At 36.8% G+C, this 21,925-nt stretch overlaps 2 protein-coding genes across 2 annotated transcripts in view; both read left to right on the forward strand.

Annotated features, from left to right (window-relative positions):
* LOC115266987 (epidermal growth factor receptor) overlaps nucleotides 1-21,925 on the forward strand; it is a 394,905-nt gene that overhangs the window by 236,602 nt on the left and 136,378 nt on the right. The window lies entirely within an intron of this gene.
* LOC134288965 (uncharacterized) lies at nucleotides 19,605-20,742 on the forward strand. Its single transcript, XM_062854904.1, has one exon. The coding sequence runs from the start codon at nucleotides 19,683-19,685 to the stop codon at nucleotides 20,427-20,429; it is 747 nt and encodes a 248-aa protein (XP_062710888.1). The 5' UTR covers nucleotides 19,605-19,682; the 3' UTR covers nucleotides 20,430-20,742.

Consider the following 21,925-nt stretch of genomic DNA (forward strand, 5'->3'; position numbering starts at 1 on the left):
ATTTTCCGGAAATGATTTTAAAAAAACTCAGAAATTATGTTTTAAAGTTCTAAAAAAATCTCTACAATTTCTTCTGCGAGTTTCATCGGCAGATTTTTTTTATTTGACAAAACATTTCACGAAAATTAAGGACCTTTTAATGCTACGGATTATTTAACAGATTATTTCAGAAAGTCCACTGTTTAGGAAATTTTCAATGATCAGGAAATTTTCCAATAAGGCCTTTTATTTTTTTCTTAATTTTTGCTCTTTGTTTTACAATGAAGTTCTCCAAAAATTACCTTAAAAATTGGAATATGTACTGTTAGATCTTGTTCTAGTAATTGTGCAGAATCCGTTCTTAAAATATTGGATTCTTGCCAGTGATTAATTCTTTTAGAGACACCTTTGAATTCTTTTTAAAATTCCTTTTTTTATCTGTATTAACGAGATTTTCAGCCCTAGGCTAGTTCATCTCGGGACCCACGCTTTACTTCCCTTCCGAAGGAAGAACTCACATTTGTGTGAGTTTGTCGGGAGTGGGATTCGATCCCAGGTCCTCGGCGTGATAGTCACGTGCTTTTACCATCACACCAGGTCCGCTCCACTTAGAAATTTCTTTATTTTATACTTATAAATTTATTTTATTTTTTTATCGACATATTTACACCTGACAAAGGTGAATACGTGTCGCACAATTATTTTCTACTGAATTTAAGAAATTGTTTACGTTTTTACCTTTTTCGTACACCAAAGTATACTGAAAAACTTTATGTTCACTCAAAAAACGAATTTTCGATAGAAAGCTCGGAGAGTCAAGTCACATATACCAATCAACTCAGTTCAACGAATAGAGATGATGTCCTTATGTGTGTTTGTATGTACAGGGGACAGACAAAATAATCGGGACAGGTAAAATTTTCACTTTTCAAAAAATGTTCAACTAGCTGTAACTTTTTACTGTAAGTTAGTAGTTTGTAGTGTTTCCACACTATCAAAATACATTCTGTATTTACGCAACAAATGATCTACGGATTCTGCAATTATAATATTGAGGTAATAATCTATTCGATGGTGTACAAATTATATTTACTTTAAGCTTGTAATTCAAGGATGAATGTTGTTAAATTTCACGTATTTATAACCAGTGATAGAGACTGTAAATATACAAATTTTATTTATTTTCATGAAGCTTACTAGCATTTTAGTTTTTAACTCACTATAGTTTATCAATTAGTTTAAGTAGGATAGAAAATGAAATAGCTTCAATCAACATTTCAGCAAACTCACTCCACACTATACTTCTGACATTATCTTTTCTTCTTCAATTCCATTAACGATGCTATTCTTCCAATTTACTGTCCTGCTGTCAACCTACTGTCAATTGACAGCATTTGCATGACAAATATGGTTCAAATATGGAGTTCAGGCAGTGCAGCCAGCGGCAACACCGATCATTTTGTCTATCCCCTGTATGTGTGTATGTATGTATGTCTGTGCACAAAAGAAGCTTTCTCACTTTTAAGACACTTCCCATTGGCCGATTCTACGGGTTATAGCTCGAATCGAATCGGAATTTTACCGCATCGTTTGCAATTGAAAATGGTGCGGATCGGTCAAGGCGTTCCGGAATTATGACCATTTTAGTGTTCCGACTGTTTTAAGGAGTTTAAGGCTCTAAAATCATGCAGTATAGAGATAATTTGGAATAGGGAAAACATGTGGAGTTCAAAAATTGCCACCATACTATTCTAGATTTTACTATTCCTCGCGTCGTTTAATATGGACAGATTGCTTGTGCCATGAACAGGATTTTTGTCAAATGGATGAAAGTAAGATATTCATTGACATGCCACTTGAGTTTGGTTGAGATGGTTTCTCGAAGGTACGAGAAAGGCACCATCACCGCTAGGTGGATTATTAAGTGTTTTTGTTCAGGAATATTTCCAACCTTACAAGGCTTACCCATGGTTTAACGCTTAAGCGAGGGTGAGGAAATTGCCCCTTGATCGGCAATGCTGCAATTTTTTTCCTAATTTATTTCATTCCTTTATCTGTAAGGGGCTGGGACGAAGAATTTGGATTATGTCAATAACCTGATATTCATTAAAAAAAAATATTTTTTAGACGGATACTAGAGTCCGTCAGTTTTTTTCTGTAGGTAAATACCAAAATTACTCCAAAATAAAAATTGGAGAAAATTTCCCTTATGTTTTATTTTTATTTTTTTTTCACAACGTATCAACTATCGTCATAACAGAGTCGTGTTTTAATATCTTAGGGCCGATTTCTTCACCTCGGCTTAACCGGTAAGCCAGGCTTACCCATATAGCTAAGCCTGGTTTAACGCTTAAGCCAGGGTGAAGAAATCGGCCCTTGGAGAATGTTTTTAAGCTCTCACGCTTTGGGCCCTCCAAGGTCCCTTCTTGAAATGTTTCATCACTACGCCAATGCCATTCATTGTGGATCTGGATCCCGCCGCTCAAGTGTGATGTCTCTAGTTCCAACTGATGATATGACGAGAAACTTTCTTCTGGACGAAGGGATCCATAATCATAAAGTATGACGATCTGACGTCTCTTAAACGGCGGCGTCCTAGCATCGACGGTTCCAAGAATTCTCCTGCGCAGTCCAGCCAGGTACCTAACAATCGATTTATCACCCCTGGGAGAGCGTGTAAAACATGTTCGATTTGCTTTCTGCCTCCATCACCGTGCGAGGCCGGCCGGCAGGAGGGATCGTTTGCTGTCTGCCGTGAAGGATTACCCTCCCATCAAGCACCGCGATGCGCCATCCAGGCAGCCTGCGCAGTCAGCCACTGCTGTCGGTGTGGTAATGCACTTTTTTTTACTTCTTTGGCCTTCCATGAAGTCCGAAACTAGATAGGGGAATGTGGTTCGGAATGCGCACATGAGTGTTGTGGGTACGTTTTATATGGCATATTGTGCCGCTGTCTCCTGCTTCAGAGCTCAAAACCCAACCTGGCGCGTCCATCCCAAGAAGGATGAGAAATTTGCTCTTTTGTTTTCCAATAGACTCGCCAAGCCTCGCCTATGATGGACCTTGCCAGGTTCAAGTGGTGAAAAAGGTCAATATTTTTCCGCCCCCTTCTCTGCTTCGACCCGGCGCGTTGCGCACAGCACCTAAATGGTGGCGACTTCAGCCGCCGGAGGCTCTAACGACCTGACCTCCAGGTACATGCCTACACATTCCTCTCAAGAGCGTGCAAGTTGCTTTTTTTAACACGTTTAAAAATTTATTACCATCCAGCAAAGGCACCAGCAACTCCCAGTGTTCGACATCGGGTAGGAGAGAGGCGCTTTCTCGAAAAGGGAGCAACAAAGCTGTAAAAGGGCACATACTCTGCGATCATCAAAGACCAACGGTCGTAGTCAGGGCACTAATGCAATTTGTGAGTAGTCGTCACTTTTACGGTCAGCAACAGCAGCAGCAGCAGCACCGGCCGACCGCCACTTTAGGCTTCTCAGTTCTCAAGTGGGTAGGCGTTTCCATTCCATTTACTCGGGCTAAACGGGTTCGTCGTCTCTTCCGGGGGTCTCTCCAAGAGGATACGGTGAAGGTGATCGGGGACTTTGGCTCGATTGGAAAGGTTCTCGGCGATTGGTTTTCGAGCGAAGGTCTTATCTAAAATCAGCGATGAATTTCTTTCTCCTGAGACTTTCGCTTTAGGGGTGATTGAAGGTCTCTCCATGTCGCACAGTGGGCGAGTGCATAAGTACAGAAGTTTAAAAAGTTTATCTTGTTTTGAGCATTTTCATTTCTTCAGCAGGATACAACAGAGAGTGTCTGTAATTAATTACTGGTTTATTCACACCTTGAACGTTTAGCCCAGCACTATACAAAAACTTTAGAAATGTACGACCCACAATACAACCACTGTGCACCACGTCGGGGTTTGAATCCTTTTCTTTGTGCCATCACCCAACGCCATAAACGGTACAAATTGATGTCGAAATCGAACCCGGCGAATCCAACAAGGCACGAGAGACGCGAAAGGGGGGAGCGAGGTCATGAGTTTTCAAAAAAGCCGTGAAAAGATCCGGGACCTGCATGCATCGGACCCGATCGGGGTGGCATCTCTCTCTCTTTCGCCGAGAGGTCGAAGCCGCGCGCTCTGTTTTGAAGACCATTTATTATTAAGTGGGAAATTAAAAGCGTATAATAGGAATATGAGTGCTTGGTTTGGTTTCGTTTGGTTTGGTTGGTGCGCGCTTATCTTAATCAAGTTGCGCGAGTGAAAAGCGGGAAAGAATTCCACTCGAGCGTCCAGCGAACCGATGATGATGATGCGATGGGGAGAGCCGCGAGAAACAAGAAATGAAGGAATGTGTCGAGGGCCCAACAGCGCGATCAGTGATGGCTGCTTGGCCGTTCAATTTCACCGCGAGCTGGATGGCCTGCTCTGGAACCGTGGGCCATGGAGGAAAAGATTTGGAAAGTCATCGCGTGAATCGTGCTGTGGCAATAGAGCAATAAAAGCTATAACAAAAGGATCAATAATGAAGCGATGGGATGAATATTCTTCGCTGCTTTAGGAAAGCGGGATGATCGAACCGCGGTGGTAGGACGACCTGGGGTCGGGACATGGAAATAGGTACTGGAGGACGGGTAAACTCCCATTGCCTCCAGTGAGACTTTATCGCTAGGAACATCATCATCATCATCGATCAGAGTGAAGAATTTCGTGACCTCGGGAGGATGATGGAAATTTCGACCTTTCCGAGAGACGAGCCCCGAGCTTTGATTGAAGAAGTATGAAATGCATAAATTTCAAATTTCATGCTAATGGTTTCTTTACATCAAGATTCAATGCTACAGATAGCAGTCAAATAATTTCTGTAAACAGTTTCAAAATATCAACCGGAAAATATAACGATGTGTTTGTTTTTATTGTATTGTTCCACCCGAATAGCTATATAAATTAAATTGCTATAACTTTTTATCTTTTTAATAATTTCAAATTAAGTCAAGTATTTTTTAAAGTTCATTATATAAGTCTTAAATGATCAAAATTACATTGCATTTGGTTCATTGATTCCGGAGATATAACACCTTAAAGTTGGCTATCGAATAATTATACCTTTTTCTAGAGTCTTTATAACTTCGTGTAGAATGGACCGATCTTTTCCAAATTTGAACCGCTGATACACAACTAGTTGATGAACTTACAGTTAAAATTTGAGAATATTTGATGCCCTTTTCGAAAAGTAACAGCGAGTTGAACATTTTTTGAAAAGTGAAAATTTTACCTGTCCCATTTATTGAGAGTATCCCCTGTATATTCAGGTAGGCTTTGTATCCTACTTACAACAAATATAACTTAAAGGTCCGTTTTTTTGTACGCATCAGTGAAATCGCAAAGAGTTAAACGATTATACATTAGCGTGGGACACAAAAAGACATTTTACTTCTGTACACTTTTTGAGTTCCATTTTGGTCCCATATCAACTGTGCAAAATTTCAGCTCGATCGGAGAAACTATATTTTAGCGCCAGCCGTTTTAAGTTTTCATACGATTTACTATGGGGAAAATCTCTTTTTCAAAGAAAAATCGCCACAGATTGCCCCTTAACCCCTAAAAATATATCGATGAATGATTTCTGTTGGAAATTTTACGAGGAACAAACCCTCTGAAGACCGCAAAGCGATCTAAGGCATGTGGAAAAACTTACTGACTGAAAACCGAATGGCATGCCAATGCTGTTTAACATGTATGGAATAACAATAAATAATAAAATCTCGTCATTTTATCGATCGGGAAAGGCTTAATAACTTTTTCCACGAATGTCGCATCACTTTGCGATCTTCGGAGGTCTGATTCATCGTGAAGTTATCTACAGAAATCATTCAACGACTTATTTTTAGGGATCAATGGGTGACCTCAAGTGATTTTTCTTTGGAGAAGTAAATTTTCCCCATAGTAAATCGTATGAAAAACTAAGAATGGCTGGCACTAAAATATAGTTTCTTCGATCGAACTGAAATTTTGCACAGTTCATATGGGACCAATATGGAACTCAAAAAGTATACAGGAGTTGGAGTTTTTCCATTTTTTATATTTTCCCATATAAACCGTGTACCAGGCTATTATACATACACATACACATAGTATACATTGAACCATTTTATTATTTTCCATGCTTTGAGCAAGTAATGGTGAAAATCGAAAAAGAAAAATTTACAATAATCCCGGTGGACTGAAGAACGAACTTATTGCGTATTTTTAGAAAAAAAAATGTTCACCTTCGGTAGCCCCCAAGAATGAGATATCAAAATCAAAGTATTCTTGTCACTTTTCATTGCTATGGAAAGCAATAACATCAGTGGTCATCGGCGTCGTATCCAAGGCATGCTCGGGTCGATTGATGCTATCTCGGTAAAAACCAGTAAACTGGCAGTTAGAAAAGCTTTTCAATCTGCCGTCAAATGGATTTTTTCCCAGAATTAGAAATATGATTTTTGTAAGTAAACCATGACGAAATCTTTGGATATATTCCTTGGAGATTATTAGAGACTATCAAAACTGATAGTTTTCCTGAGGAGCATTTCCCGCCCAAAACACGAAAAAACATGAAATTTTTGACACGATATTTTATTTTGAATGTTCATGCACTGGATTACGTTGCATTTTTTACTTTTGCATCAACACATAAACATTTTTCCTCACCCAACTATTGAAAAGGGCATATGAAAGAAAATATTTTTTCTTCTTGATAAAATTTAAAACTCGAAAACTGCTTGTTGAGTTGAAATGATGTCTTCGAAAATGTTTGTACATGCACTAAGAATAAAAAATCACTGAGAGTAAAATTCATCATGAATCTATGTTAGATGCCATATAATTTCAATTTTTTCCTAAACTCTACTCTTCGAGTTGTTTAAATATTTTCCTGTAGAAGGCTGACTTCCTACCTCAAAATTTGTCAAGCAGCCTAGGATGGTGAAATGCTTATAACTATTTTACCTTCTCATTGATCATTCCACATTGCCAACTTATCACTCTTCATCATTCGTGGTACAGCTTTTTATGCATATAAACTGAACATAGGATAACTGTTGACAAAACAATTTGACCAAGAAACAGTAATTGTTGTAAAAAAATAACATGGGACAGCATATTCTGAGAAATCGAACATGGGTCATCTTATGATGATGATGATGATGATGATGATTGTTCACCCATAATCAGCGCAAAGATTTCTTACCTGTGCAGAATAATACCGGAGCATAAAGATATACCTGATGGTTTGTTGTAAAATGCTGAATATTCACACCTTTATTGCTGTGACTATAGGAGCTCTAGAACTTTCTCGTCGTAGGAAATAAAATCGTCATTTGGCAAACGAAGTTCGTTCACTCGGAAATCCTTAGATTTTGTAAGGATTTTGTTTACCCAACTGAATTTATTCAAACTGGAATGCTTTGATCTTCAGATTGCTTTTTATAGGCTTTGTGAGCCAACCGGACGTTAGTTTCAATCTCTTTAATATTGTATACGACGACTTGTTCAAAAGTATCCGAAGGATTTTTTTATCTGTATCAACGAGAGTTTTAGCCTTATGCTAGTTCATCTCGGGACCCACGCTTTACTTCCCTTCTGAAGGAAGAATCCACATTTTGTGAGTTTGTTGGGAGTGGGATTCGATCCCAGGTCCTCGGCGTGATAGTCAAGTGTTCTAACTATCACACCAGGTCCGCTCCTCTCCGAAGAATATGGTTCGTCATGCGATACATTAACCAAACGATGTATGTATTTTCTGTTGACGTTTTTAAGAAATACATCAGCCGTGAAAGAACTTACATCTCTGGTACTTTGTTGAGAAACATGAGTAACCATCACGTTGTTGACATACACACATACTCGAGGCATAACACGCGAGTTTGCCTTTTATTTTTTATTTTTTATTTCATGTATCACATGTATGAACTTCTTTTTTAATTCTACACCATTATAAAACCAAAATTGTTTTATTGGATCATCTGTTTAGATAAATTCTCTTTCAGATAAACCATGAAGAATTAGCTGTACTTATTACAAAAATAAAATAAAAAACTTTCAGATAAACACTCTGATCATCTTTCTCCGCTGGTCGATAAAATTCAATAATCTGTATCTTGTTTCGATCCACTCCACTATAAACATCCTTCAAACGCTTCAACAATACTTTCATCTTAAACCCAATCACTGTCTCTTTCTCACCGCATACTACCACCACCGCCCCGCGCCTCTTTCATCCCGGGTAAACCTCTTGTAAAGAAAAGCTACGCGGCCATCATCGCCGCGCCGGTACAGGCAAGAAAAAAAAATGATTAAACAACGATTTTCGGTGAGGTCATTTGAAATATCATATTTCATGGAGCTGTCAATGGTCGAAACAACTCCGTGATGATGGCTGACCGTCCACCTTCCCAATCCCCATGCGAGGTTGCTCCCCCGGAGCCCGAACGGTTTTCGCGCTCTATCGCGCACCCTCCCGAGTGCTTCTTTGGTTCACCTTTTATCCGGGACCTTATTTAGCGAGTGCACAAAGTGTACCGTAGAATGAGGTTAAGATTCATGAGTATTTTGATGCTTAGCTTATGTTTCATCTTGAGTATGTATTTGCGAGTTCCCGATAAACGTTACCCCATCGTACGGTACCCAATTCACACCACGCATATTTCGTGCTGCTGGTCCACCACGCCGAAGCTTCATTAATCTGAAGCGTGAAAACAGCCCGCGTTTCCTCCCTCTGCCACCGCTTCAACTCACCAATCCGCGTTGCTCATTACCCAAACAAGCAGTTGGGGGTTCCACTCTTGGGGCGTTGGAACAACAAATCGAACTCCAAAAAGAATTTGCCGACAACTGCGGCAAAAATACGCACCCCGGCGGACTCATACTCTCCACTCCACACCAGAGACACCAGACCGTGTTGTGTTGTGGCTCAACGCCGACCAACCAACCGTGAGTAGATTGCGCGAGATAAGGAGCTCCTCGAGTTTTAATTAAGGTTAGCGAGCGAATTTTTGCATGCAGAGAAAATGACCCGCGTGAGTTTTGAATTTCGATTTGCCGGGGCTGCGAACGCAGTAAATTTATCATCAGCACTACACGATCTGCGATTCATTCTGTCAGTCGAATTGGGGCGCAGCATTAGCGCCTTGAACGAAACCGTTCGAAAGGTACGCAGTTAACGGCAGAGTTCCCGACTAGAAGGATGTACAAATACTGGGTCATTATTTTATCAACCTCTATGAGTCATCATACTGTTTGACTCACCTGGTTCTGGAATGGTTCATAGGCGTGGCCAACGTGGAAAGGGGTAGTGTGCCCCCTTGTCCACTAGGTCGTTGCTTATTTGGCAAAAATTCGAAATGTTAAAAGTTTTATATTAGAAAATGATCGTTTGAACTAAAAACGATATCGTGTAAATATTTGAAGTTCGTATTTCATGACTTAGTAGACCTGCAATAGACATAAAGTTCCCAAAAATATAGGATTTAACGACTGGATACTTGATGGAAAGGGGGATGACTTTCTCAGTCTTCGAATCAAGAATGATTTTTATCTATATTCCTGACGTTTAGGCCTAGGAATTTGGCCACTACGACCATTGGAAAAGGTCAAATCCCTGGGCCGAAACGTCGAAATTGAAGATAAAAATCGTCCTTGATTCGAAGACTGAGAAAGCCCTTCCCCGTTCTCAAAAAATGTAGGGAGCTAAAAAATATGATTTTTTTTCCAAAAAATACTGCGATATCTCCACTTGTTTTCAAATTATTGAGCAAAATGTGGTAGGTTTTCTTCGGAATAAAAAAACAAAGGGTAAATATGCTGAATTTTAAGTACTTGTTTGCCAATAATTAAAAAAAAGAGGTAAAATCATCAGTTTCATAAAATTTGGAAATGTTTTCGTCAAAAAAAGTTCATGTTTTTTAAGACACATACATTTTTGTATAATTTTGGGCCCTTGAGGGTCCACTTTGCCTTCAGGTACTTCGATTTGTTTTAGTTAAAACGACCATTTTCCAATACAGAACTTTTAACATTTCGATTTTTTGAAAAATAAGGAACGACCTCAGCTTTGGATTCTTAAAATAACAAAATCAATGTTTGTTTTTATTTTAAAAGAGAGAGCATATTTTTCTGCGATTTTTAGAAGTTTTAATTTTAATTTAGCTAAAATCAATTTCCAAGATTTTTTTTATTTTTAAATCACCTTTTGACTGCTGGGGAACTGCTTGACAGCTCCACTCATTTCAAAATCCCAAGAGGGCGCGACCAGAAGCACATAACAAGATCATAACAGAATTATTACAACTGTTGTTAGAAGTTACATGAAATAACAGATAATATAAATCTGTTGTAAGGATTTTTACATGTGAATATTCATAACTATCTTCTATAAACTTTTGTTATAATTAAAGTAACAAAATAATAACAAAACTTGCTTGATTTATTTAAACATATATATTACAGCGTTTGTTATATTATGCACTCTAGTCAAGAGATTTATAGAAAACTTGTCAGAAATTTGTTCTGAAATATATAACAGAACTTGTTATAATTTTGATATGATTTCACAAGTTTAGTCTAACAAAATTTGATATAATCTTGTTATGATTATATCTCAACTTGTTATATTATTGTTTTAACTGGAACTAATTTTGTTAGAATTTTTGTTACTCTACCCGAATAGGAAATTGTAACAAAAATAAAACATAATCCTAACAAAATATGATATTCATAACTAATTGTGATATAATCATGTTCAACATCCTTGGTGTTTTCAAAATACCATAACTCAATTATATCACATTATGTTACACATGTTGTTTTATAACTCATTGTATTATAATTTAGTTTTAAGTCTTCGACATTTGAAATGTTATGTTACAAAATTGTATCAAATTTTGATAGAAACTAGTAACCCTGAGGCTAAAATTCATATCACATTTTGTTATAATTTTGATATGATCATAACAAAATAGGATATAAACTTGATTAGACTACAGTACTTTTTGTTACAATTTTAGTTATTTTAACATCATCCTGCATCTAGTTTATAACATAATTAGTTATAGAAAAATATTATAACATCATAACACAATATGATATATACTTGATATAATTTACTAGTCGGGTAACTACCAACGGTACATGTTTTATAACGAATCTATGACAAAAGGTCGAATGACAAAAGGTCGAATGGACAAAAGATCGAATGGGACAAAAGGACGAATGGACAAAAGGTCGAATGGGGCAAAAACATAAATAGACTAAAGTGCAATTGGAAGGCATGTAAAAGTGATCAGAGTTCGACAGTAAAACGACGATTGAAATTCCGGTAAATAATAGAACCAGTGATATCAAATTTATTCATCAATTTCAGCTAGGAAAGTAGAAATTGCATTACCTATACCTATGCAGTAATTTATTACCGTAATGTTATTCATTGAAGTTAGATGTAGAACACAATATTTCTTGAAAGAACAGTCAATGGGTAGAAGAAGGATCCATCATAGATTGAAATTGTCATTTGCAACTCCAATCATAACAGCGATTTTGTAAAGCCAAACAGTCTTTGAATTAGAGAAGGACAAATCTCGGGGTATTATATGAGCAAATAAAACGAAATTATTCACTTATACAGTATAATTAATAGGAACTACCTATCAATCCAAGAGAGGATGATCACTAAGCATATTCCGTCAATGAATATTTCAGCAGTATAGTTAGAAAGAACAGCTATTGAAAATAAAAAGGCAAAATTTCTAATTGGAAAATAAGTACCTAAGAGTCAATAATTATTTTAGTAGCAAAAGTCAAAAGAACAGCCTACAATTTTAAGAAGGAATAATTTCTGAACAAATAATCAAATAAAATTGCCAATAACCACTTCATTAACACAACTTGAAAGAACAGTATATAAACAAAACAAGGACAAACTTCCTATAGAAATGTTAGTGGCTGAAATACATATGATATACAGCGATAACAGAGGTTCATCAAATATGTTTGTCTTATCATTGAGACACATCAGCTGGTAACTTGGTCTACTAAAATGTTTGTACTTTCGAACCTTTTGTCCCATTCGACCTTTTGTCCAATTCGACCTTTTGTCTTTCGACGATTTGTCCTTTGACCTTCTGTCCTAAAGCCGTTGGAAGCAGTTAGGATTGGGGTTCGGTTTGGTAAATCTTTCGCCGCAACGCAACCCAAAAAGGTGATCTACCCACGATACGGGCTCCGTTAAAGATCGAGCATTTTTTAACTTTTTGGAGCCGGAGGGGTCATATATGACCCCAACATAGAAACGGCTGTTTCAATTCACCCATTCGATAAAACAGAATACTGTCTTCGGCAAAGTTGTTGCAAATTGAGTCCTCTATTAGGGAAAAATTGGAATATTTGTATTTGGGACTTCATTGATAACCTAGAACATCCTGAACACCATGAAATTTGGAAAAACGAAAACATTGACATACCAGTTGTTCTAAAAGCAGAACTTGGATGTGGGTTTCGTTTATATGTATCCATTTAGCCTTTGTCAAGAATATCAAAAGGTGTTTTATATTCTGGGATGTTCTAGGTGTTCCAAACTGTCCTGTAGTGAAGTCCTTCAAATCTACAAGCATATTTTTTTTGTATTTCCACCACAATTATAGCATTGCATAAGCTACTGGGATCCATGAAGCTCTTGACATTTACAAGGCCATTTATAGACGCTATAGGGATATTCCAGGTCAGTCAAACTACCTTGGAGTTCAGGACTTCAGGTCTACACTCGTAACAGTATCTGTTGTACTAAGAAACTCAACCATTCATCCATCAGCACGGGTCGCCTGACACCTTGGATTGGGGTTACTGTTTGGTGGACTTTTACCCCCGGAACAAGTGGTTCGTAGTGCTATTCTAAGCTGGCAACTACAATGACAAGGTTACTACCCTACAAACTTCAAATTAATTCCTGTGCACCATAAATCACGTGCAAATTCAGAATATGAAATCATCTCATCATAGTTCAAGGATCCAAGTGAGCTCTAACAAATATTCGAACTGAACTTCAATGTATCAATATCTACGAGGGAGAGGGAGGTGTGAGATGTAAAAAAATTGAAAATTCTGAAAGTGTGAAAACTCACCAACTAAAAAGAAAAGAAAAATAGGAAAACTCAAACCGATGTCATACAATTTATGAGAATTTAAGGCTCCTTTGTAGAGCTCCTGGGTTTGAGATGTGAAACGGAATTTCAACATTTCCAATATTTACAAAAATAGGTGCGATCTTCTGTAAAAGACAATGGATGTTCTGTTTTTTATTTCATGATCTTTTTATTTTTTTTTTCAAAAAAAAATCAAAAATGCTATTTAACTTCGATTTTATCAAAAATGTCTTCAAACAATCCTCCATGATTGATCTCAGCTTAATAAAATTACACTCAAATCAAAAGAAAACTAGGAAATTTAAAAACTGCTAAAAGAAAATGTTAAGAGAAATCCGAAAAAAATGTACAAAATGAAGTCTGGATTGCATTTATTTACAATATTTACCGAAAGTCGTGAACTATCAACGATCAAAATTATTGATGCATAATTAAGTGCTATACCTATTACCTATACATAAGGGACCCGATTTTGTCGGCCCCTTTCCGGAACACATTTTTTGCTACCCTAAAAAATCTAAACAGATATTCACATTTTTTTATCCCTCTATGATCTGCCTTTCAGCAGAAGTTTCAAGATAATCTTCATTGAATTGGTGACCGTTAGATAGTGAGAACAAAAAGTTCGTCGCAAAATGGGGCTGACAAAATCGGGTCCGTACTGTATATCGAGCTATACAGTTTTTTTTTAATAAATCGTGCAGTCAACCAATTTTCAACATTCTCGCATGTCTAGAAAGCTAAATACAATATTTTTTGTTCATCTGAACACAACTTTTGCATCAGACTGATAGACGTCAAGGTTTTGGTGAGTATATGGGACATACTTCTTGAATTTTAGCAAAGTTTGCAAAAATTAATGAATATTAGAAATAATTTCTCAAGTTATATTTAAAACATCTAAGTGTGTTACAGTTAAAATTTTAGCTCAATCGGAGTATTGATTACTGAGAATGTAATTGTTTTCCTTCACGTTTTTGAGCATGATTCTACACAAAAGAAGATCATCAGCTTACTGCATTCAAAAATTCTGTGAACTAGTGTTATCAAACAAAAAACTCACCTGCTCTTGGACTTTGTTTTTGTTAGGAACTTACTACTCATATGCAACATTTATTTTCCCACCTGTTTGGAAAACGATAACTTAAAACTAAATACCATTATGTAACATTTTCGTTCTTTCAAGCTTTCAAGGAAATATTCAATGTTTCTCTATAACATCTTTAAAAAAATCCACCCGTATTTTTTTTTTATGCACTTTTCTATACAGATAGCGAGACATATAGCTAATGTGTGGGACTACTTGAGCACTAAGGTTACCATTTTTGTTTTTTTTTACGTTTCCATGCAAATGGGATTCCAGCGGTATTAAGACAAATGTATATTATAAATGGGCGTGCAAAACTGGATCTCAATCCGATTTTGTATAATATTTGATTCCTAAAAAAGAGTTATAACCCATCTATAGGTTTGTATAGGAACGATTAAGTGAATCACTCCTCGGCGGCTTTTGCACTGAACGGAGCTGTCAAACAGTTTCACAACTGTCAAAAAAAGTGAAATCATTAAATATCTTTGAAATCAATTAAAGGCATCAAAAAAAAGTTCTAAAAATTAATAATGCAGATATTTTTAGAGAGCTGAAAATGTCAAGAAAATGATAATACCTAGGTTCAATATATTTAATTGAAAGTTTTATAGGCTGGTGCTCAATTTTTAAAGCATTCTCGTACAAATTCTACAAATAAGTGTTTTTCATAGTCATTTTACAGAAAACTTGGGAATGCCTTGAAGACAACGAAAGACGATATTTGGAACCATCGAGAAGTAGCACAATTTTACTAGTTTCAAATAATCTGATATCGCGAGTGGGAATGCTACCCAGTATCCTTCCGGTGTTACCTGCAGGAGTTTTTTTTTTCTACAGAACATCTCAAGGAATCGTTTCCATTTGTTTTATTTATCTATGTATACCCATAAGTTCCAAGAGACAAACCTACAGTAATTTTTAATAATTTTCCAACTTCCACTCACAGCACAGTGTATATAACGCCTACAAGTTATGCAACCAAAGCATGCTGTGCCGCTTGACCTTATTCACCTTATTCACCACACGATGTATCACCTTACGAACAGTATAAATAACCCTCAATCCATGGATCGCATCACCGACCCAACGGTGACTCCCAGATCTCCCATCCTTTCCATCTAACAAATACCCCAGTCCGTGCTGATTGTGGGGATGCAGAGGTGATCTCGGTCTTTAGTAGCAACAACCAGCACACTCTAACATTCCTTTCTCTTCCCAACTGACTATAAGGACGTGGCCGGCGCCGTTATTGATCCAAAATGTATGAGCCGCTTAAATTGCACTTTGAGAATAAGTGGAGTATCCCAGCCCTTATTCATTTGGATCTCAGTGCAATTGGTACCAGCTCAGATCAATCACGGAGTAGCAACCATTGACATGTATAGTCAGATTTGATCGTTGATCGTTGATCATATACATGCAATTTTACACAATTTCAGTTCTACTTGACTATTCTCCTATGTTTCAAAAATATTATTCCTTGTTATGAAATTATTAAAAAAAATCACGAAAAGTTTTCAATTTTTGATTCTGCTTTATTTAGGACATTCCCAGATAATAACTTTGAGAAAATTGTGGGAATTTCATCAGACAGCATGCATACTATACTATACTATAAACTTCATCTTGAATATTGTTTTTTTTATTCAACTAACAAATTTTCTTCTTCAAAAATAATAACTCAGATATGGTCTTTTGGATTCGAATGATATCTTCGAAGATGTTTCAGGATATTTTAAAGACTTTTAGAAAAAATACACTTAGAGTAATATTCATCGCGGATCTACGTTAAATGTCATATAGTTTGAATTATTAAAAAATCATCCCTAGAAAGCTAACTTCTAGCCTCAAGTAGCCCAGAATGGTTAAATACTTCTGACACATTCTACGGGCCCCGTATCATCAATACTCATTTTTCAAAATTTAAATTTGGCATATTTCACATTTTTATAACATTCTACATTACTCTTGTCGTCCAAAAATGTATTCAACATGATATAAATGTTACAATAAATATTTATTGAATGACGGTTAATATTAACAATTAAAATCGTGATTTTAAGGCATTTAAACACACTATTCATTAAAGCTGCCGTACTTCAAACACCAACGCACTGATTTTTTAAAAGTCTTCCATGATTAACAGATAAATGAATGTAGATTTCATAGCACACAAAGAATTTTAAATGTAATACTTTACAACTCTGAGGTAAGACTGGTCAAAGTGTAGGTTTTTAAGGCGTTGTAACGTCACGGAAAACCAACCTTTATGGAATTTATTCAAATTCGGAACAAGTTTCGAATTTGAAATTTTGTATGGTCTTTGTACTCCAGAATATCTTTCAAATGAGGCTAAAAGAAAGTAAATCGGTTCACTGACGCCTGAGTTTCACCTGGTTGAAGTTTGCGTTGTAACGTCACGAAAAAAAGTTCTGTGGAAAAAACCAAATTTCTCTGGCTTGGACGGCTTCTGCAGTGGACAAAGGTAGTTCTATATTCAAAGCTATTTCTGTCTCGTTGTGTATGAGCCCTTTTTCAAGATATCATTCATAAATTGCGTACCATTAGGGCCCGTTCATAAACTAAGGAAAAAAAGAAAAACTGATAATTTCTATGATATCAGAGTCAAACAGACAAAACACTGACAAAATTACCATCTCATATATCTCAGGGTATTGACAACTTCGAGAGTTAGTGTTTTCAGCAAAGTTGTTTGATTGATCAAAGACTTAAAGTTGATGGACAGTTTCGTTTAAAGTTCCACCAAAAATCGGCTCTAGAGAACTTACAAATTTTAAATTTCATATATCTCAGGACGCCGATTACTTAGAAAGACGGTTTCTTCGGCAAAATTGTTTGGTAAGTCATTAGATGCGAGATTTCGCCACTAGAAACCGCTAGTTTCCATTTTGTAAAAGCTGGCAAATGATTAGAATTTCTCAAAAAGTGTTCTACAAGCTGGAACTTTGTTCACTTTTGACATATTGTATTCGAATTAAATGGTAATCAAAGACCAATATATTAGTCATAAATGTTCAAAAATTGATTTGATTTGATTCACTTGATCCCAAGATATAAAAGTCAAAAAAAGCTGTATTCAGTAACAAATTTTGAAAACGACGAATAATCAATGATGTAGCATTGATTATACGTCGTTTTCAAAATTTGTTACTGCATTCTGCTTGAAGCGCTCCATCTTTGTGGAGAGCTAACCAATCAAATCAAAATTTGTAGCAATTACAGATAACAAGATGAGGAACTATCAGTCAAAATTTGAGATTTTTCGATATTTTTTTAGAGTTGCGGCTTGTAGAATGTTTTCATGATAAATAAAACAAAATTTGTATGCTCTTGAAAATTTGCAACTAGCGCCACGGTGCGGCAGAAATAAAATCCAAACGGCTATTTAACTGAAAGTTCTTGATCTACCAAATAACTTTACCAAAGCAACAATATTTCTTATTATTCAGTATCCTGATATAAAAGAAACTAAAAATGTGTATGCCCTCTAGCGCCTCCTAGTGGAAGGATTTGAAATCATATTGAAATTAATTGAAAGTTCTTGACCAGCCAAACAACTTTGTCGAGGACACCAACTGTCTAAATAATAAGAATCTTAAAATATATAGGATGGTAATTATGTTAGTGTTGCGTCTGTCTTTGATATCACAAGAATCACCGACTCATATATCGCAGGACCCTGATTACTTGGAGAGTTGTTTAACTTTTTAAGGATCTTCCGTTTCAAAGTCGTTTGGTTTAAGGTTCTACTTGCCTAGTGGTAGTTGAAATTTTGAAAAATCAGGTACATTTTATTTATTCAAAAAAGAAAAGTTGTTACTTTTTGAAAAGTGCTTAAAAATGTTAACATTTTGACTGTTTTAGGGATTGTTGATTTTGTTCGGTGTTCACCGAACAAAATCAACAATCCCTAAATTTACAACTCAACGGTGACCAAAACCTTTAAGAATTTTGACTGTTAGTTTCTCAACTAGTCAAAACTTGTAGGAAATTTTTTTTGCAAACCATTATAAACTTTTAATTAGCGTCGCCCTGTCGCCCAGTAGCGAAATCTCACGTCCAATGGTAAATCAGCTGTAAGTCTTTGACTTATCAAACAACTCTGCGAAAGACACCAACTCTCTAAGTAATTAAGATTTTTTATCCTTGTTAGGTCTATTTGTCTCTGAGATCACAGAAGTTAATCTTAGGATCGTAAGTGGTATGCAAATCCTCTGGTATGACTTTGGTTCAATAAATTCTCGCACACATCTTAAAGAGTTTTTACTTGAATTGATGACATAGTATAGATTATTGAAGAAGTGTTTATCTCGACGGCGTGATGAGCTCTATGCTGAAAAATCTAAATATCTGGCGGTGCGAATTAATGGATCTCAGGGGTCTAGTCTTTGGGATAAAATTAGAAGAATATGGGTGGTACTAAGCCGAAGATGAGTGCCGGTGTCATTAACCTTCATAAAGGAGTATTCATACTGCTGATAGCAATAACTTGGCTCTCCGAGCCATTTATCACAAAACGGATTTTCAATAGCATAAGGTTCCCCTTGAAGCAATAAAGATAATGCAGTAATATATTCAAAAATTCGAGCAGATTTGGCTGATTATTCTTATTCTAACATGATGTGCATTTTCGTGACGTTACAACGCGAGCAGAACCCTGTTTGAAACTGAACGTGCGTTGTAACGTCACGAAATGTAAAAGTCGATTATCCAAAAACAAATCCGAAATTTATATGTTTTACTTCATTGAATTGAAGAACAAACCAATAAATTTCAATGGTGGAAAAAAAATCAGAATAACATAAAAATCCGAGCAGATGTTTTAAGATGTTGGTTGCGCGGTAGAGAGGGTCGGATTCTAGCGCGTTGTAACGTCACGCTACAAATACGCATTTCAAACACGTTTTTCTGATGATAACAAATTGTTCAATAGGTCAAATATATCAGAAATTTTACAAGGAATCCGAATATGAAAAAATATTTTAAGGTTTACAATCGAATTCATGAGTTATAGTGGAAACTCTGGCAACGATTGCGTGGAAACGTTGTAACGTCACGGTAGAATGTGTCTTCTATTTTTCTCGAGTTTTTTTTTTTCATCATTTTTTTTTTCGTGAAGATTTCCAGCATGAATTCTGAGAGATTTTCTTACCATCACGTTGCCATCTTCTCACCTTCGATAGCTAAGACTTGGTTATTTCATTGCAAAGGCATTGCAAAGGTTGTTATTGGTTCAGTCGGGCGTAATTCTGTATCGCTTATCGTTTACGCTAATTTTTGGTGGAAATCGGCCTCGTAAATCCCGAAGGAATCTTTCAAAATACGATCGTCAATAGCCTGCACTCTTCTGTGATATTAGTTGTTCATATCGGCTACCGTTGTGACGAAAAAAGTGCAATTAATTAGTTCAACGAATCTCGCTATGGAATGTAAAAAGTGCCTTCTTCCAGTGGTAACAAAAGACCAACCGCACATATACTGCAATGCATTGTGTGCCGCAGTTTACCATGCTGCTTGTGTTAAACTGAATACTGCCGAGCTCGCTGCCGTATCGCCACCGAACAAGAATAGCTGTTGGATGTGCGACGAGTGTTTGGTTGAATTCGTACAGTGGAGGAAAGAACATAGTGAGGAAATAAAAGAACCGATCGCCGCTACCGTTCCGGAGCCAACGTGCGTACTACAACGTGACGTAGATGAACTGAAAGCTAAAGTTGCGTCTATTTTGTCGGTGATCACGTCGCATGAGAACAATCACTCAGATACGACATCCTGGATACGACACTCAACACCGAATTCATCGCGACAGAAAGAAGGAGGAACAAGTGAAATAGCAAACGCATCCGATACTGCGAGTCGGTTACCCGATTCGATTTGCGTGGACGAGAACTTCGACTTGTTGCTGACTAACATCGATGGAAGCATTTCGGAGGAAGAAGTGCACCTTATGGTTTCTCGCTGCTTGGGCACCTTTGATAATGAGCGCATCTACGTTAGAAAACTAGTTCCACGATGGGTTGATTGCGGTGCACTTGACTATGTCTCTTTCAAAGTAGTATTATATCGTAAATGGAAGTCTGCCGCAATGATGTCATCTACTTGGCCTAAAAACATTAGATTTCGAGAGTTTAAAAAAGTTAGATGCCCATGGAAACCCGACATTTTGTAATTTGTTTCTATATTGTAAAATATGTCACTTCATGAGGGATTAAAATGTTTTTTATTTTGTTATAATGTTTTTCCAATGTGCTTTGTTATGTTATTTGTTACACTGTTTAGTTACAAATAAGAAGTAATACATGTTGTCTGTATTTGAACGATAAACTTGTAGTCAGTGGAGTTTATAGTTGCATTGTATTTTAGTGTTTCGTTACGGAAAGTTGTCGAGGTTGTTCAATACTTTTGTACCTTAGTTTTAAGTACACATCATTGGGGCATACACAAGCCTGTTGGTGTAAATGGTAAATAAATAAATAAATAAATAAATATTGATCATGGTCAGCTTAATGGTACATATCTCTGAATGCCACTTTCATTCTACAGTTTAAGCACAAACCCCCTCACTTGACATCATAGACTCATCAGACTCGACAGAATCCCGGTATTCTTTTTACGATGGCGCATAATGTGGCTCCATCCCTGCTGGGTGATGTATAATGCCTTCACTGACAAATGATCGAACACCGGTCGATCGTTTGGTCGGTCAGCCAAATGAGCGGTGCCAGTGTGCCCCGCTCTCTGTGGGGTGAAAACCAATCGAACCGCCCGATATTCGACCACGATACACAGTGGATTCCGCTGAATTAGCACGTGTTGATGGTGATTTTTTAAATATCTGGTCTGATCGTGAAGAGAGAGAAAAAAAAAACGGTGAGCCCGATTCCACGAAATCTGTTGCGCCAACAAACAAGCAACTTGGCAAAGCAAATTCAATTAATGGTGTCACACCGCCGCGCGACGCTGCGACTCAACGCGCAAAAAAGGTACAAGTAGGTACACATACTACCGATAAATTGCCAGGTGAGCAGTACCGGGCTTGGTAGACGTTGTCGTTGGGGTTTCATAACATCCGGCGCGAGCGTTGTTTGCTGTTAATTTTTATTATATAGCAAATGTTCAAATGCCAGACTGCCACCACGTGTGCAAACTGCGAAGTGCAACGGATAATCGTTTTCTTTTCAAGCAACGTTAGGTTAAAGGTATTGATAAAAACTTCAATGATCGATGCATTATTTAAAGCGAGGCTGCTTTTTTATCGCAAAAGTTAAAATTGAGAATTGGCAATAAATTTAGACAAATTAGATTTTAAAACTGATTTAAAGTCACGATATAACCGAGAATCACAAGTTTTTACTGGATATTTCGAGTAGAAAAGTCGCTTCGTTTCATATATAGCTATGTTTTGTTTTCAAGCAATCACTAGCTCTTTACGTATTCAAAATATGGATCAATTCCGATTCAAACCATCCAAGCGGCAATCAAATGGTATCAAAAGGAATGTGTTCTTAATAGTAACCCTTATATCGCCCCACCTCGATTTCGTTCTCCATCAATTATGAGAATAAAAATACTTTTTCACAGATAATTCTCCTCGCTTCGTTTACTGCTAATTAGTCTTCAGCAGCAGCAGCATTAGTGTTTATTTTAAAGCACGCTCCTCACCCT

This window comes from Aedes albopictus, chromosome 2 (assembly GCF_035046485.1).
Source record: "Aedes albopictus strain Foshan chromosome 2, AalbF5, whole genome shotgun sequence".
In the NCBI taxonomy this organism is placed as follows: domain Eukaryota; kingdom Metazoa; phylum Arthropoda; class Insecta; order Diptera; family Culicidae; genus Aedes; species Aedes albopictus.

Coding starts and splice junctions, on each gene's coding strand:
- LOC134288965 (XM_062854904.1), top strand. CDS start 19,683: ATGGAATGTAAAAAGTGCCTTCTTCCAGTGGTAACAAAAGACCAACCG.